The 15641-nt window shown below is 38.9% G+C and overlaps 1 protein-coding gene across 1 annotated transcript in view; it reads left to right on the top strand.

Annotated features, from left to right (window-relative positions):
* The first annotated feature begins 635 nt into the window (after positions 1-635).
* Positions 636-15641, top strand: part of CC2D2A (coiled-coil and C2 domain containing 2A) — a 64431-nt gene continuing 49425 nt past the window's right edge. Inside the window, 8 exon segments of the mRNA XM_069793334.1 lie at positions 636-681; positions 684-908; positions 9439-9527; positions 10042-10143; positions 12033-12134; positions 12954-13127; positions 13299-13452; positions 14865-15001. Of these exon segments, the coding sequence (XP_069649435.1) occupies positions 636-681; positions 684-908; positions 9439-9527; positions 10042-10143; positions 12033-12134; positions 12954-13127; positions 13299-13452; positions 14865-15001 (1029 nt within the window).

Raw genomic sequence — 15641 nt, 5'->3', positions numbered from 1 at the left:
AACACTTAGTTGATTAAATTATCTTCAAATTACTGGTTAAATATATTTAGTCTTGAGTAGGTTGCAAAACCAGAAAGTCACCCTGTTTTTTCACCAGCAGAAATGCTTTTGAAGTGATCGTGTTTGAACTGTGACTGGTGCTATCAATAAAATGTCAGAAGGGGGGGAAAAAGCCCCAGAAACCTCTTTGTGGTAGGAGGAGATCAACTGTAAAGATAAGGCAAGATGCTTTACACCTGTCAGTAAGGTTTAACCTTGCTAACGAACAGCAGCGTGTGCTAACTTCAGCCAGCATCAGGACTATAGCCTGCCAATGGCATCAGTAGAACATATATGTCTGCAGAAAACTGCTCAAATCGGGTATTTTGATAGACCAGAGGTTACCTCCGTGGGCCTGGGGGCAAGACCAGCCTCTATCCCACAGCATAGCTCGCTCTACTCTCTCTCTCTGTGAAAGGAGGAGTTCCTGGGTGAGGACCCTGCTCAGGTGGAAAGGCTGAGGAGGACCTTGACAACCCGCAGGCACAGGAGAAAGAAATCGGTGAGCATCCCCCGTCCCGCCTCCCACCCCGCGCCCGGCTTTGGCGGCCGCCTCAGCGGCACCCTCCGCCGGCGGGCTGCGGCGCCTACCGCGCATGCGCGCAGGGCGCCGGCACGAGCGGCGCGCACGCGCGCTGGCTTTCCCCCCGTCAGGCTCGGGGTCCCAACGGCGGCGGCTGCAGGCGGCGGCTTCCCTTCCCTTCCCTTCCCGTCCCGTCCCGACTCGGCTCCCCTCGCTCATGCGCCGTCCCCTTCTGTCCCACCGCAGCTGCCGGAGGCCGTCGGTCCCCCCGAGCCGCGGGCGGAGGAAAGGAGCCGCGCCGGCATGGCGGCAGGCCCGTCCGACGCTGCCCCTCAGGCACTGCGCGGTGAGTGACTCCCCGACGGCCGCGGCGGGGCGGGGCCGGGGCGGGGCGGGGCGGCGCGCGCTTCCGCCATGCTCCACGTGGCCTTGAGCCGGCGGCGGCGGCGGTGTCCCGGGCCGGAGGGACAGCCGGGCCGGAGGGACAGCCTGCCCCGGCCGCGGCGGTGTCCCGGGCCGGAGGGACAGCCGGGCCGGAGGGACAGCCTGCCCCGGCCGCGGCGGTGTCCCGGGCCGGAGGGACAGCCGGGCCGGAGGGACAGCCTGCCCCGGCCGCGGCGGTGTCCCGGGCCGGAGGGACAGCCGGGCCGGAGGGACAGCCTGCCCCGGCCGCGGCGGTGTCCCGGGCCGGAGGGACAGCCGGGCCGGAGGGACAGCCTGCCCCGGCCGCGGCGGTGTTACTGGTCTCGGGCGTTTCCACGCTGAGATTGCCTTCAGCTCACGCACGGGGGGGAGTGCTGCGGGATCCACGCGTGAGGAGAGGGGCGTGGTGCGCGCGAATTACTCTTGCCCTTGAAGAGCTTCCTGAAGCTCGCTTTTCATTCGCAGTATTAGAGCAGGGGTGGAGGGGTGCCTGTCGTGAGCCAAGTCAGCTCGGAGCGTACGCTGCGCTCGAAAGACGTGCTCCTGTGGTATTTAAATATGAGTAGATTACGAAATGTTCTTACATAAAATGCATGACATTTTTCGCAGGTGTTGCTGTAGACATGCAGTGTTTACATACTTGAACGAACGTGAACGTCGTATTTTGTGCTTGAAGGGTTATTCGTGCTTATGACGGTGTATGGATTTATTGATGGATTATTTTAACTATCGGGGGTGAAGTACTCGCAAAGTGGGAGAGCGCAAGACAGTGATACAGTGGGAAGCTGTTAGAAGTGAATGTCTGACTGCAGTCCGGGCTTGGAAAGAAGAGAAGTTGTTGGTACTTGAAAAGTAATCTTGAATTTCTTCAGCAGAATCTGCAATGTTCCTGTTAAATACTCATGACAACATTAATGTTGTGAATCTTGCTGCGTGGTTTTATGGACTTACCTAAATAGGATGCATAAAAGAGCTAATTAAGAACAGAGTATTAAAAAGTCAACAAAACAAAAATCCAGTAGACTATAAACATACTTAGTTTTTCATCAGTATCAAGGTTTATCAAAATAAAAAGTATGTGTTGTTGTTAAACTCATTTTAGCAAAATATGGTATTTTTTACAGACATCTACAATTTAGTGATGTTTCCTGCTCTTTCAAGGTCTGTGTACTTTTCTTTTGAATGTCTTTTGAGTCTCACTGGGCCAACTTGTGCTGGGAAGTGATACGCTGTTGACAGATAGAGTCCAAACAGTTTTCAGAATTGATTGGATGGAGAAATCAAGAGACACCCTCTAGTGATGATTGGTTTTTTTTAACAAAAGCTCATTTTCCAAGAATAAACAGAACAGCACAGCAGTACTCTAAAACTAGCCATTAGTTTCCTTATGTGATAAATGTTTTATTAAGTGTTTTGCTCTGTTACTTGTTCTTGTTGCTGCTTCTGAAATCCCTGTAATTCTGCTAATTTTGTATGATCGAGTGAAAAGTACTGCATGTAGTATTCTGAATAGACTGTATGATTGGTTTACTTAGTTGCAGTATAATTTATCCATCTGACTTATTTTTTTTAAATTTACATCTTAAATTTTGAGAAAGACTGCACCTTGAGCTGGAGTCTTCATGCATCTATCTGAAACTTATTTCAGGTTTCCCCCCTCACACACCCCCTGGAATTCAGTCTTGACAGATTTAGAAATAATTTAAATTTCCATCTTCTGTATATTAAGCTTTTGAATATGCTGACACTGGTGTTTCCTATCGTGTTGCCCAGCCATAAGGTGAAAGTAGGTTTCATTTCAGTTCCTCACTGCCTTTAACAGGCTGATGATCTGTGTATGAATTTCTGCTTATAATTGTCTTGGCAAGTGATAACTAACAATATAAAAAAAAAAAAAAGTAACACACCCCCCATGTAACATACCCCCACCCCTGCCCCATTTTCCAGATGCCATTCAAAAATTCTACATAGGCTGTTTCCACTATCTTGTTTTGCTTTTGCTTTAGTGCCTGTGATAATACATTGCCTCTGTTCCTAGGCCTTTTTAGTTTGTCATGGTTGTCACCATATTTTTTCATTGTTTATGTTAAATTTCTGGTGTTAAAAGTATACACGCCCCCACCCCTTTTTATGAAAAGGAAACTGTATTTTAACACAAGTGGGAAGTAGGTAAAGTTTGTGGAATTATCAATTTGTGATGTCCCTCATATACTCGGTTTATTTTATGCTAGCATGGTATGATCATTTTCTCATTCTGGTCCCACAATGGCAAACTTATTTTGAAACATATCCATCAACTGTTTCTTCACTTAATATTCATCATAGTCTGTGTTTGTCCCTATTAGTCTTTCAAGCGTTCAGTCAGTGTCTGCTATTTTTTAATGCAGTCTGTTTGCAGAAATGTATTATTTTACTATAATCTAATTACGCATGTGCTTAGATGCCTGTATACCTTTCTTAAATGGAAAGACTTGGCTATATGTCAGTCTGCTAGTCAAACTAATAAATAAGACTTGCAAAAGAAGAATTGCTTTAAATAAAACCCCCATGTCTGATAGTTATTCCCTTGTGAAGCCAGGACAACTACAGTGTTACAAGATCTTTTTCTTCATTGTTGGGTTTTTTGAAGTTGTTAGTTATTTGGTTGCAGTTTCTGGAGTGTCTTACTATGCATTTATGCAATGATTGTATCCATGAAAAATACAAAAGTGTTTCTAGGACCTATGCTGGAAGTTACTATTCTCTATTTTCTTTCAGGTAGCTGATGCTTAGTCACAGCATGAATTGCTGTCTGTCTGCTTTCCCTCATGCCTGGTTTCTGCATCCCGTTCAGATATGGGACTGGTGTCGAGATACTTGCAGCGGTTCTGGGTCTGTGTCAGTGTAGAGAGCTTTGAAGTCACACAGAGATCTAGTGGGTTTGGGCTCCTCCCAGTGCAGGTGAAATCAAGGGAGAAATTTAATAGATGACATTTTCAGGTTCTCGGTTTTGGTTTGACTATCCAGCAAGCTTATTAGGTCTGGCCAAAGTAAAATATGGAGCTATTGTAGGATAATGACACTTCCAGTGTAAAACGTGGTGTGAAATTTTTTGATACAGGCCTGTAATGGTTATCCTACGAAGTAATGCTGTCATGGATATCAGTCTTATTCTTTCACTTCACAAATATATTTTGAAGTTATGCACAAATTAGTTGGCTGCAGAGCCTATTCACATAAACAGGACAAAAGTATATGTACAGAGAAATAAAGTAACAAAAAAGGTTTTTTTTATGTGGTCCTTTTGTCAAGGAACCACAGGATCCCACAATAATTGGTGCATTGACTTAATTTTACTGCAACTACTAAAGCCTTAAAATGTTTTTCATTACGTATAGAAAGGATAATTCCCCTGTTGTGGCAAGGAACTGATTCATTCATGAAGCATTCTGCATACAGATCATGAGTTCTGATGCTTTAAGAGGTGCTTAAAGTAGTAGCAGGTTGTTTCTACTCTAATTTTGCATGTTCACACTGTTCATTCACTTTAACCTGGCTTGTCTGGAAATGTTTACAAGCAATTGTCAAGTACTTCAGAAGATCAAAAACAGATTCTAATCTGTTTCTTTCTAGTTTTCATTTATCGGAATGGAACTGAAATGAAGCATTTGCTCCAATGAAATAGAATATGTTTTTACGCACTAAAGCAGAATACAATGGTAGAAAAAATTCACAGAAGGGAAATCATAAGGTAACTTTAGACCAACTTTTCCCCTTAAGTCATTTCAACTTTATTTAAGTCTTGATACCTGGTTTTGGTGGGAGTTTTTTTGGTTGGTTGAGTTGTTTGGGGCAGGGGGTGTGGTTTTTTGTTTTGTTTTTGTTTTGTTTTTTAACTTAAAAGCTTGCACCAGTGAAGATTCCATAACTATTTAAGGGTCTCAATTCCAATGCTAGAATACCCCAAAAGTTAAAAAGCTTTTCCAATGTGTAACCACCTCCCTTATTGCAATTAAAGTCCGTCATTTCCATCTCCAGCAGACACAGAGAGCCTTTCTGTGTGCGAGAGCCTTTCTGTGTGCAACAGCCTTTTGTGGGCTTGAATTTGTAAAAGATGTTGAATTTTTTTCTCCATTCCAAAAACTCTTCAAAGTCAGTCTTTGAGCAAATGTGACTTCTGACAGTTCTTGCCTGCATGTTGTATACACAGACATTATTCCATCATTCAAACCATTAATAAATATTTTAAAGGTGTTAGATTGAGTCAGACCCTTAAAATACCTATTCAATATGGGGTTTGAATTTATTAACTGTTATTTGCTTATCTTTTTAAATTTGGTTTTCCAGTGACTTGCATGTGCCCCCTTCCCCCCCGCTCCCATCATTTGATCAAAATGTTTCCTACTGAGAGATGCTTTCTATAAGGCAGGCTCAAAAGCTGAGATGTATGCTTTTTCCATTATTCACAAGAATGGGTAGAATATATGTTGAAGAACACTAAGTTGTCTTGATAGGTCTTGATCTTAGCTCATCTAGGCCTTCTGTTGCGTATTATTTTGCTGGTTTTTAGATATTTACAAATAGGCTGAGTCTTTTTTGTAGAGTTGAAGTTAGACTGACTTGTGTATGCTTCTGCAGCTCGCTCTTTCCCATTTCTTAAAAGACACTTGCCCAGGATTTTGGAACTTGCCTGTTCTCCATCATTTCTCAGAATCACTGACTTCTGATTTTGCTGCAGCCAGTTCATTACTGGATACCCTGCAAGGATGGTTTTTAATTAACTTAGCCTGATGAATATTTATCTAGATCTTGTTCTCTGTTTTGTCATTAATTTTTTCCCTGTTCTTACTCTTACTGCATTCCTCGCTAGAAAAGACAAAATGCAAAAAGGCTTTTCTGTGTGTCATGTCTTAGTGTCTCTACTGAGTACTTGCTTATTTCTGTCTCTAGTATTCCTCTTGGTAAGGAAGTAGTTAATAGATGCTTGCTTTTCTCATGTGTCTCATGCTAGTGATACTCACTTCCTGCCTGTTCTTTCTTTTGAAAGTTTCCAAATACAACGAATGCTTTTTTTACAAATACAGGCAGTAAATTGTGTAATTTGAAAAGATTAAGATTCTCCCAAATCTTTTGATATTTCTGAGTAGAATTAGTATTAGTAGGGTTTATCTTAATGTTTTTTTCTTTTCTAAATGACAGTGGACTAAGGTCATCCTAGAAATTGGATTGCACTTTGACTTTGGTGTAGTACGTAGCCTTTAAATGTTTAAGTTGTATATTCAACATACAGTATTTTCTGCCTCCGGTAAAGCTCTTGGAATAATATTGAATTAGCCATAATGTGATATATGTTGTGTGACATTACCACTTCTAAGCCCTTACCCTTTGCTGGTTTATCTCCTTTTCATGAATTTAATGCCTTATATAAACCTGAAATCACCCTTTACTTAGACCTTGGCAAACAATGTTCTTTTGTAAGGGCAAAGAACAAATCAGTGTTTGGCTCAAAGAACTGACAAGTAATATAATTTTATAAGTGGAGATAACTAGAAAAACTTATTTACCCAGAATGTCATGTGTTCACAGATTAAAAATTAAAGAAAAAAAAAAGCCATGCACCACAAAGCACATGTGCGAAAAGAGCTACAGTTTTCTCCTGATAATCATCTTACAGTTGTTCCAATAAAAGTACCAGTGTGTTCTGTGTGGAACAATGGAGCTCCTTCTGGAAATAAAAGCTAGTTAAAAAGTTCAGGAGAAAAAAATAAGATCTGAGCATTCCATATATTAGAAGGGATGTAAAACATTTCTCTTTAAAAAGTTAATATTGCATATATCAGTCAAAGTTAAAGTTTTGGTAAGCTCCTGAGAATTTCCAGGTGAACTCCAGGGCTCCAGTGAGACTGAAGAGGTCTGTGCAGATGGGGAGACAATTACGTAGCTAGAATCAGTTCTGTTAATGAAGAAATGAATTAGGTCTTTCAAAAAGAAAAATACTGAATTGATGAATTTCTAAGCTATTAGGTATATAAAACCATGTTTTCAGCTAAAAATATTCTGGAGACTTTTATAAAGAGGATAACCTTGACTCTTTTACAGTGGTAGTACAATCCAAGAGAAGGAGATGGCTACCTTCTCAAAATACTGCACAGAAGACGATCATAATTGTGTTTAATACATAAAGCTGCTGGAAGTGTTGCCATTTGCTTACATGTACAATCTCATTTATATTGTACATTTAAAATGTTTTTCATTTGTGTTTATATGAGAGGTTAGGTTGTAGGTATCCACCTCTTTGTATTTCTGACCCAAAGAGCATAGCTTTTCTGTAAACAACTGGATAATTACTCATTCTTTTTATTTAGGTATCAGGGAATGCAGTAGCCTATAGGGTCACCCTACTGATATTTACTGAATCTACCTGAGGAAATCATAATCTAAGAGGATTTCATATGTGAAAGATAAGGGAGAGGAATGCCCTCGATCCTTCAAAGGAAAAGGAGGCCCTCATAAGTTTGGTTATCAAAGATGTGTTTGCATTCAGTTCTAATTATGGAAGAAAAGCCTGGGTTTTGAGGGAGCAGCAAGTCAAAGGCTGCAACAAACAGTAATTCTCCTTTTCCATAATCATATGATTAGCCGAGTCATTGTCCAAACCTGGTATTTACTGTCTATCAAAAAATCTAAATATATGCCACTGATTTAAAACTCAGATTTGTATGTTTCACAGGATCAGCAGAGAATACTTGATCCTAAAGGTGTAGAGTTTTGATGAGTTCTTGGGGTTGGAGGGTGGGCTGTGGGATTTTTTGTTTCTTTCTTTCTTTGAAATCAACTCCAGGGGTACAGCTCTAGTGATGGCCTCCAGCTGGACTTAACACTACTGATCACAACCATTTGAACCCAACAGTTCAGCCAATTTTCAGTCCACCTACTTATGTAGTCCATATTTCATCAGTTTCTTTGTAAGGGTGTTACGAGAAACAGTGATAAACAACATCCACTGCTTTCCCTTCATCCACTAACCCAATTATCTCATCACAGAAAGTTGTCTGTTGATCAGCTAGTTTTTCCCCTTGATAAATACATGCTGATGACTCCCAGTTTTTGTCTTGTACTTAACATACCTGGCAATGGTTTCCAGGATTATTTGTTCCATCACCTTCTTGGGCATCAAGATAAGGCTGACCAGCCTGTAGTTCCCCACATTCTCCTCCTTGAAGACAGGAGTGATGTTTGCTCACTTCCAGTCCTTGGGAACCTCCCTTGATCATCACCACGATCTTTTAAAGATAATTGAGAGTGGCCTTGAGGTGACAGTGACCAGCTCCCTCAGTATTCATGGGAGCATCCCATTAGGACCCATGGATTTGCGTATGCCCAGTTTGTTTAAATGTGGCTTACTTGATCTTCCTTTGCTGAGGGTAACTTTGCTGCCCCAGGGTTTGCTGCTGGTCTCTGGAGCCTGGTTTTCCTGATGGCAGTAGAAACTGAGATGAAGAAAGCACCGATTACTTGTGTCTTCTGTGTCCCCTGTCACCTGGTCCCCTGCCCCATTCAGCAGCTGGTAACTATTTTCCCTAGTCTTCCTTTTGCTGCTAATACACCTGTAATATCCCATCTTGCTGGCCATCACATCCATTGCCAGGTTCAAGTCCAGGTGGGCTCTGGCTTTCCTAAGACCATCCCTGCACGATTGAACAGTGTCATAGTATTCCTCCCAGCTCACCTGTCCCTGTTTACATCTCTTGTAAGTTTTCTTTTTATGTGTGAGTTGTGTTAGTTCATCCATGTAGCTTCCTATGAGTCTTGCTTGACTTCCTGAGTATGGGGACAGACTGCTCTTGAGCTTGGAGGAGGTGATCTGTTGATTCCAGAGGGGTGGCACAAATAGAGCTGAGAGTAGCTTGTGTGTGAAATGCGAAGTTACTTGATGATGCTGTCGGTCATATGTGGGACAGGGTAAAATGCATCTTACTCTCTTGATTGTTCTAGAGCTATAGCACAAAAACACAGCTGGAGAAATTAATATTTTGTCACTACAAAAAGTAGGTAGCTCTAAGCTGAAAAAGGAAGCAAGCCTGTAAATGCTTTACTGCTCCGATGAAACCTATATCAGGATTTATAGCACATCACCATTCAAAATTAGATCTAGACAGCTCTGACTAACAGCTTGTAAAATGCCAGGTAATTCTTGATGAATTTTTAATAGAAAAAAAGTGTGTATATGCTTTACTTAAGGTTGTTTATAGTGTATAATGAAAGGTAGATCCATTGCAGTTAAAGGCATTTAAGTGATAGTCTATAAGGTCTGAGTTCCAAAAAATGTTTCATTGCTTTACATTTTCTCATGCAAGTTCTTTCTGTTGGAACATGGGACTCTGTATGGTATATATGGTTTTATTTTACATAATTTTAAGTTTCTTTCAGAAAATACGTGATTTAAACATGTTACTTTGTTTTCTCTGTTTCAGACTTGCCACCTGTTCCTTCTACATCGAGGACAGGCTTTGCAGAATTTTCTGTTAGGGAGCGAATGAGAGAGAAACTAAAAGCAGCAAGGGTGAGAATCCTACAGAAGTCCTGTTCAGTTGACTTTAGTCTTATAAGTACCACCCACTTCATTTTGCTTGCTTAGTGCTATGTGAATCTTAACTATCTGCTTTTTTTATTTCTAATGCTGAAATAATACTTTGTTCATCAGCACAGTTATTTTCCAATGTATTTCTATTGCGGTATTTTTTCTAAAGTTTATATTTAATTTGTTTGTAATAATATAAAAATTATCATTGTTTTCTAAGTCAAATGATACAATCATTACAAGATCCTTCTGTGTTTTTGTCAAAAAAATTCTTACACTACTTTCAAAACAATGGATTTCTTTGTGAGTTTACTAAGCCATTTTATAAGGGGTATTAACATCTAGGTCTTTAAAATCACTTAAGCTGATTATACAGTTAAAAGACTCTGTCCCTAACACAAACATGCGTGACTTGTTGAGTTGCTGGGAATTATTGTAGCTTTGGTCTTACTGTATTTCTATTATAGCTAAGCAATTTTTTTTGTTGTTTGCTTAGTCAAAAGCAGAAATTACTTTATTGCAAGAAGACCCTAGTCCACGACCAAGGCGTTTAAAAAGCATCAGAGAAAGGAAAACAGATTTCAGATGGGATAAAGCGGTAAGAAGGTGCATTGTGTCTTGCTATTCTGATAACAAGAAAGTGAGTGTGAAACACGAAATAAATCAGAGACTGCACATAGTCTTGAAGATCAATTTCATTTATTTTAATGGGATCAAAATTATACTATTGTTTGAATTAGTAACTGGGAAGGAACCTTTCTGATTATTGCTTTTAATGTACATATTTAACGATAATAATAATTTGCTTTCATTGTAGTACAGACATCATGTGAAACTTTTGGCATTTACAAGTTCATGACTTCTGTTGCTTAAGATGCCTTGAAGTATTTAAAAGTTATTGTAACAAAGGACCACAGTATTATAGCTCTATATAAATTCGCACAGTGTAATTGCTAAGGGCTGGATATTAACTTTATGTTATTGTACTGTATTGTATTTCTTTGTTACTATTTTATATTCAGGTTTTTTTAGTATAAGCATTCTTTGTTAGAAAATGGATTTAGTATTAAAAAAAATAATAATGGATGTGCCTGTGCAGAACTTGCACTCAGATGTTCTTCAGAATTCACAAAGACTTTGCTTGCCTGTAGAAAATGTGTTCCAAAGAACATGTATGCCTGGAAAATAACAGCATGTAGCAGTGATGTTTTTATCTGGAATTACAAATAATACGAATTAGCTTGGCTAAATTGCTTGTCTAGGAGAGAATTACCTATTCACATAGGTTGTGGGGAGGTTTTTGGCAGTGTTTCCTCATAAAAAGTAATTGTTACAGCTTTCAGTTAAGTAGTATTGTTCTAATATGTTTGTATTAGGAAAATGTTGAAGTGATACCCTTATTAAGTTGGTTACTAATTTTATATAAAGTATATATGAAACCTTCCGTGTGTTGGTTTTGTTTCCTGTACTTGTTTACACACATATGAAGTATTGTTTTGTTGGTAAACAAGTAGCCATCGGATTGCCAGGGTTTGAGGGTTTTGGTTTTTTTGCTATTATTATTTTGAAGTTTAGGTTGAATAGATGTAAACTTGAGAAATGTCTTCCCTTAATCTAAGAATTCAGGCCACAAGGAGGAAAAACAGATAGAATGTTAGATGTGTTTATGGTGGCTGAGCCTGATGAAAATCACTTTGAAGCACTTCAGTGAACTTGCTGAAGCAACCTCCGAACCAGTGATGTTTACAGTGATCTATGTGTAGGGACAGATAAGGCTTCAGAAAACTGGAAATGGATAACCATGCTACCTCCTTTCTTGAAAAGGTAGAGGAGTATCACCCATACAGTTTTACAGTAGCCTAGCAATAATTGTTTGAGAGAGAACAAAACAAATAATCAAGTCTATATTTAAGTACCCAAGCAATGGACACCACCTTTTTTGAATAATACTAAATAGGTTTTTGCTGATTGCAGCAGGGGCTATATAAGAAGCTGGCCTTAGCTCCTTGATTCACTTCCCTGGTCAGCAGTGTCTGTCAGCAGCACCCTTGCTACTGCTGCCGGGTTTGTAGATGGACAGTATTGTGTTGGTACCCCATTTCTCCCCCTTGTGGAAATTAGCGCCTGGTTGCTTGTGTTTGGAAATTAGCATGTGGTTGCTTGTGTTTGGGAGTGCAGAAACAATGATCTCATCAGCAGTGAAGAAAGTAAGCTAACATTTATGCAGTGAACCGTTTCTTGATACTCTGCAGTCTATTTCTTGACCCAAAGGAGAAAGTTAAGTAATAATCAGATGTACCCTTTTAGAATAAATATAAAATCAGTGTAATTGTTACCACAGTGACTGTGTTTCTTTTTTGTTTTTGGTTTTTTTTTTCTTTTTTGCTGTGAAAATGCAGTATCTAATCTCTGTATTCAGCTATTTGTCCTTTTTTTATGGATCAGTAATTGTATGCTGTAACTTATTATGTATATATTTTTATGCAGTCTGATAATGATAAATTTAGGGAGATGCAGGAGGATGAATCCCATTTACCATCAAAAATGAAATTTCGTGATTCTGTAAAAAGGCATCAGCAAAAGTCAACAGTAAGTACCAATTCCTTCATTTCAATAACTGATATTAATTTCATTTAAACTCTATATGGCTTCATGATTCCGTTTGAAGAAAGAGACAGAATTCAGTCTTAAACAGTGGAGAGGGTTTTATTTAATTTAAAAATTCGCACACAGTATATGCCAACAATTGACGTATAAAAAGGGACTCTTCATCGAATATAAGAATGGCTTTGGGTCAATTGATTTAAAAAAAAAAATCAAGGAAATCCATCTGGATACAATCACTGGAGCTTGGAGGAAAAATGTTTCTTCTGTTTAAATCCTTTTTATTGAATGCCACCAGTTGGCAGTTAAAGCAATTTACAGATTAGTATATTGATATTTATTAGTCACAAAATGCTACTGTTAAGTCTTTTATTAGAGGATTCATCCTAACGCTAAAGGGGCCTGGGTCCTTCAGAAGAAAAATGCCATTAGAACTTTTTTTCATATCGTTCACCTGGATATCTGTATCATGGCCAGAATTTAAACTTTGGCATTTCTCATTCACAAATTGTTTAAATTTAAAGCAATCAGCTGGTTAAAATTAAACCAAGTAACTTTTTTTAGTAAAACATTGCAAGAAATATTTAATGAATAATAGTATACCAATAGAGAAAGTTGCATGTATCATATAAAAATTTCAGTCAGCTTTAGCATTTGGGTGAGTTCTCTTTGCGATAAATAATTGTTGTCCTGTGACAAGTGTTTATACAGGCTGTTATTGCTACTATTAGTAGAAAGATATCTTCACTTGCCCTAAATTTCTTATAAACATCATATTAAAGTATCTTTCTGTTCTTTTCTTAGTTCCAGAATGATTTTCCTTCTACTGAAGAAGCATATAATTTCTTTACCTTCAATTTTGATTCTGAACCAGAGAGTATAAAGGCTGGAGCCAGGAAAAAAAATGAATTAAATGAAGAGGAGGCAGAAGAAGAATGTGTAGAAACCCATGAGGATGAACAAGAGGAGGATGAAACGGTGTGAGCTATAGAATAAATGTTCATATTTTTATTCAGACTTCTTGAATTCATTTTAATCTCCTAATACAAAATGGCAACTTTTGTTTCCTTAAAAATTCTGAAAGTATACTTTCTAAAGATCTCCATTTTAAGAAATAGACTAACAGAGATGTTTGCACTTAAACTGTAGGATGAAGATGTACGCCTAGTTAAAGATGATGATTTATTCATTATAGGGCAAACTGCCGAAGATTTTATAGTAATGAAACCTGCTGATTGTGAAAGCTACTCTGAGCAACTGAAAAAGGAGAAAGAATTTCTCTTCACTCCCAGCATGCTAGCAGGTATGAAGACTGTGCTTATCCATTTTGTTCCTGGATTTTGCATAGCATGGCACCTTTTGATCTGCTGAAAAATTTTGTATCAGACTGTCTGTGGCAGTAGAGAGATACTTAATTGGGGTTCTCTGACACTGATCATCCAGTCAAGCCTGAGAAGGTCTGACAAAATGGACCAACTGGGAGCATGCACATCTTGGCAGATCACCAGCTGGTACGCTAGCAAGTGAACTCAGGGCACATGGGTTGCTCCGGCCTAATTACCTTAGTGCTATCTGTAGTAAATTCAAGATGGCTGGCCCCTCTTTCACTGGGGTTTAGCTATTACATTATTTAACATATGCAACAGGTTACTGGGTACACACATTTAGGTACTAAGAGTGGCTCATGCACTGTACATTATAATTTACACTGTTTCTTCACTTGGCCACATCTGCAGTTTTTTCCATGTGGCAAGTTTGTCAAGAGTCATGTAAGTAACATAAAGATTTTTGTAATTCAAGGGGCCCTTTTCCCAAAATCTGATTTTGTGAATTGGAAGTAGTTAGTCAACATTGATCATGTCTCTGACCTTTTTGCCTTATTCCCATAGAACTGCAAAGTCTGAAAAAATTGCTTTATAATATCACTTGCTATTTAATATTTGAAGTGGAAGAAACAGAAATTAGTCTCTCTGTGGTCTGTACCAGAATGGTTTCGGCACAGCTTGCAATGTGATATTTGACATTGGGTGGCTCTGTTTTTTCATGTCTTGTAACTTAGTTCTGACTGCTTCCCGTATGGTCCACTGTATTCTGATTTAGGGCATAACTTTTATTGTAACCCTCAGTATAATCTCTCCCTGTTTTGAGGTTGCTTCTTGAAAAATACCGAGCCCATACACACCAGTGAAATAATCCTGCAGGCAGTCTTTAAAGAATTCCACCTGCTGTTACTGGGCTAACAAGACTTTTTATGCATGTTCCGTATTTTGTACAAGAGTAGCTTAACCAAACTAGTAATAGTAGACGGATTAATCTTAGTTAAAGGTTCACTTTATATGGGAAAGGCTTAGAATTGTTTGTCTAGTCAGTTGTTGCTGCTAACAGGTTTTTACATTGTTATGCAAGCAACCATTAAAACTAAACTCCACTAAGTTATTTGAAGTATTTTTTTGTGAGGAAATGTTTAATTATCTGGTTAGAAGACTTGTGACTTTTATGATAGATTTAAACTATGGATCTGTCCTGATTAAGAAAAGGACCTGTTTTGGTTATTTTTTTTTTTTATTTATTCCTGGTTAGGAAAATATTTCTGACAGCATGCTTAAATATGCAGTACCACTCATTTTAAGAATCGCATAGGCTCTTAGAGAATTAATAAACTAAAACTACAGTTATAAGGTATTTTACATGCTTTTCTATTTAATTTCTCATTAGTGCCCCCTTCTGAGAAGATGCCTGGAAACATGCAGCCTAGGTACCTTGAGGATGAGGGTCTTTACACAGGAGAAAGACCTTTTGTGTCACAGTCTAATCAAAATATTTTAGAAAACAGAATACTCAGACAGGAGCACGTAAGTCACCACCACCACCTTAGCTGTCTTTTTAAAATCCTTTATTTATCAGTATTTTATTTTGTTATATTTAAGTAGGTAGATGGTCATGGTAATATGGAGCTTTCATCTTTAAAATGCTTAGCAGTATTAGATGTCAGGAAATGTGGATTTTTGTAGGAGTGTGTTTTAGTGTATCCCAATAGTCAGAGCACCTGACTGGATCTTAGAAAACCGGTGTCTTTTCCTGGCTCTGCTCATAGCCTGCTGGGGAAGAAATCACTTCATTTGTCTGTGCCAGAGTTTAGTTGCCACTACAATAGGGGTAATTATAATTTACTTTTTTTAATAAAATGCTGTGAGAGCTAGTGGTATACATAAAGACTTATGCAACAGCTGGGCACTGTTGTTGCTGTTTACTAGAAGATCATAACAAAGGGAAGCAATATGGAATGGCTATTTTCTGTGTTCACTGAAGATAATCTGAAGAAACAGACTTGTAGAAACTTACTGATCAGACTGTAAGGGCGATTAAATACTGGTATAGGTTATCTGGAGAGGTTTTAGAATCATTTTAGATTTTTAAGAATGACTTATGAAAATACCCGTGAAGGTGGCTTGGATATATTTTATCCTGCTATATTATCCTCCTATAACGGTA

The sequence above is a fragment of the Haliaeetus albicilla genome, chromosome 1, assembly GCF_947461875.1.
Source record: "Haliaeetus albicilla chromosome 1, bHalAlb1.1, whole genome shotgun sequence".
Classification (NCBI taxonomy): domain Eukaryota; kingdom Metazoa; phylum Chordata; class Aves; order Accipitriformes; family Accipitridae; genus Haliaeetus; species Haliaeetus albicilla.
The sequence above is the reverse complement of the archived record's forward strand: the minus strand, read 5'-3'. Positions and strand labels throughout refer to the sequence as shown.